We start from the raw sequence: 2606 nt of genomic DNA on the forward strand, positions 1-2606 counted from the left end.
GGGGGGGGGGAGGGGAGCGGCGTTGAGCGGGTGGAGCTTGGGCCTCGGCGGACGCCAAATTCGACAGGGCGCTCCCCACCCCTCCCCGGGGGAGGGGCAAAGCTTTGGTGTCCCCCCCTCCCCGAACGCTCGTCTGATTGGCAGGAGAAACTCAAGCATCGTCCGTCCATCTCAACCATCAACCATCTGGTGGGTCCATCAACTTCTCCATCTCTATATCCTTCAACCACCTGCCCACCTCCATCCCTTCCTCCCAACCATCCATCTCAACCATCATCCGTCCATCTCAACCATCAACCATCTGGTGGGTCCATCAACTTCTCCATCTCTATATCCTTCAACCACCTGCCCACCTCCATCCCTTCCTCCCAACCATCCACCTCGACGTTCTCCAACCAACCAACCAGCCGCTTTTCTAGCAACCGACCATCGTCCCATCAACCACCCGCCCATGTCCATGTGTCCTGTGTCCCAACCCACCATCTCTGCTCTCTACGGAGCCAACCAACCCTCTCAACCTGCCCCCCAGCTGTGACCTTCAGGACCCCACGCCTTCCTCAGCCTCACCTGAGCAGAAACTGCTGATGTCAGCGACGGTTGGTTCCTTCAGCGATGGGTGGGTCACTCTGCAAGAGAACTCGGCCCCCAGGTCCCAGCTCTGCCGGCTGACGTTGACCTGGCTCGTGAAGGTGCCCTTGTTATTGGAGCACTGGTCACAGGTGTAGTCCTCCGCGGCCACGTCCACCAAATCGCGGTTCATCAACCATTCCACCTGGGCTTCGCCACTTCTCTTCCCCTCGATGAGACACAGCAGCAGGACCTTGTCCTCAGCCTGGTACTTGTTTGGGTCGCTCAGGAGCTTTACCTCCAGGTGAACGGGAACGGGAACGGGACATATCTCATCACCTAGGAGATGACCAAGACATCAGGCAAGGCTGGGAGCAACATCAACCCATCTAGGTGTCCACCAAGACATCACGCAAGGCTGGGAGCAACCCATCTAGGTGTCCACCAAGACCTCACGCAAGGCTGGGAGCAACCCATCTAGGTGTCCACCAAGACCTCACGCAAGGCTGGGAGCAACCCATCTAGGTGTCCACCAAGACCTCACGCAAGGCTGGGAGCAACCCATCTAGGTGTCCACCAAGACCTCACGCAAGGCTGGGAGCAACCCATCTAGGTGTCCACCAAGACCTCACGCAAGGCTGGGAGCAACCCATCTAGGTGTCCACCAAGACCTCACGCAAGGCTGGGAGCAACCCATCTAGGTGTCCACCAAGACCTCACGCAAGGCTGGGAGCAACCCATCTAGGTGTCCACCAAGACCTCACGCAAGGCTGGGAGCAACCCATCTAGGTGTCCACCAAGACCTCACGCAAGGCTGGGAGCAACCCATCTAGGTGTCCACCAAGACCTCACGCAAGGCTGGGAGCAACCCATCTAGGTGTCCACCAAGACCTCACGCAAGGCTGGGAGCAACCCATCTAGGTGTCCACCAAGACCTCACGCAAGGCTGGGAGCAACCCATCTAGGTGTCCACCAAGACCTCACGCAAGGCTGGGAGCAACCCATCTAGGTGTCCACCAAGACCTCACGCAAGGCTGGAAGCAATGCCAACCCATCTAGGAGACCACCAAGACATCAAACAAGGCTGGGAGCAACCCCAACCCATCTAGGTGTCCACCAAGACATCATGCAAGGCTGGGAGCAATGCCAACCCATCTAAGGGTTGGCCAAGATATCATGCAAGGCTGGAAGCAAGGCTGGGAGCAACGCCAACCCATCTAGAGGTCCACCAAGACATCACGCAAGGCTGGGAGGAGCAACCCATCTAGGTGTCCACCAAGACCTCACTCAAGGCTGGAAGCAATGCCAACCCATCTAGGAGACCACCAAGACATCAAACAAGGCTGGGAGCAACCCCAACCCTTCTAGGTGTCCACCAAGACATCACGCAAGGCTGGGAGCAACCCATCTAGGTGTCCACCAAGACCTCACGCAAGGCTGGAAGCAATGCCAACCCATCTAGGAGACCACCAAGACATCAAACAAGGCTGGGAGCAACCCCAACCCATCTAGGTGTCCACCAAGACATCATGCAAGGCTGGGAGGAACCCATCTAGGTGTCCACCAAGACATCACGTAAGGCTGGGAGCAACCCCAACCCTTCTAGGTGTCCACCAAGACCTCACGCAAGGCTGGGAGCAACGTCAACCCATTCAGAGGTCCACCAAGACATGGTGCAAGGCTGGGAGCGACACCAACCCGTCTAGATGCCCACCAAGACGTCGTGCAATGCCACGGACGACACTCCCCGTTGCCTTTCTCACCTCTGAAGTCCCTGGTGATGGTGCTTCCGGCAGAGCTGTGGTCCACCTGACACTGGAAGGTGTTGCCCTCCAATCTGCTGGTGGGGAGGGTGAACTGGGTGCTGAGGCTGTAGTAACCGTTGCCGGTCAGCACGGCCGAGAAGGTCTCGAAGGCTCCCGTGGTGCTGGAAACCCATGTGACGGTGACGGGTGGGGGGAAAAAATCGCTGACCAAGCAGCCGAAGGTGACATTGTCCTCGCAGGGGGGGCAGGATATCAGCGGGTAGATGACGGGGG

General features: G+C 58.2%; 1 gene segment (V, D, J or C); it reads right to left on the reverse strand.

Moving 5' to 3' along the window:
* Positions 1 to 567: 567 nt before the first annotated feature.
* On the reverse strand, positions 568 to 2601 carry LOC104082144 (the record flags this gene model as incomplete). The annotated part of the segment is given in 2 exon segments: positions 568 to 906; positions 2331 to 2601. Coding segments are annotated over 2 exon segments (610 nt in total), but the record flags the coding sequence as incomplete, so codon positions are not given.
* Between the last annotated feature and the right edge of the window lie 5 nt (positions 2602 to 2606).

The sequence above is a fragment of the Fulmarus glacialis genome, unplaced genomic scaffold (assembly GCF_000690835.1).
Source record: "Fulmarus glacialis isolate BGI_N327 unplaced genomic scaffold, ASM69083v1 scaffold25249, whole genome shotgun sequence".
Lineage (NCBI taxonomy): Eukaryota > Metazoa > Chordata > Aves > Procellariiformes > Procellariidae > Fulmarus > Fulmarus glacialis.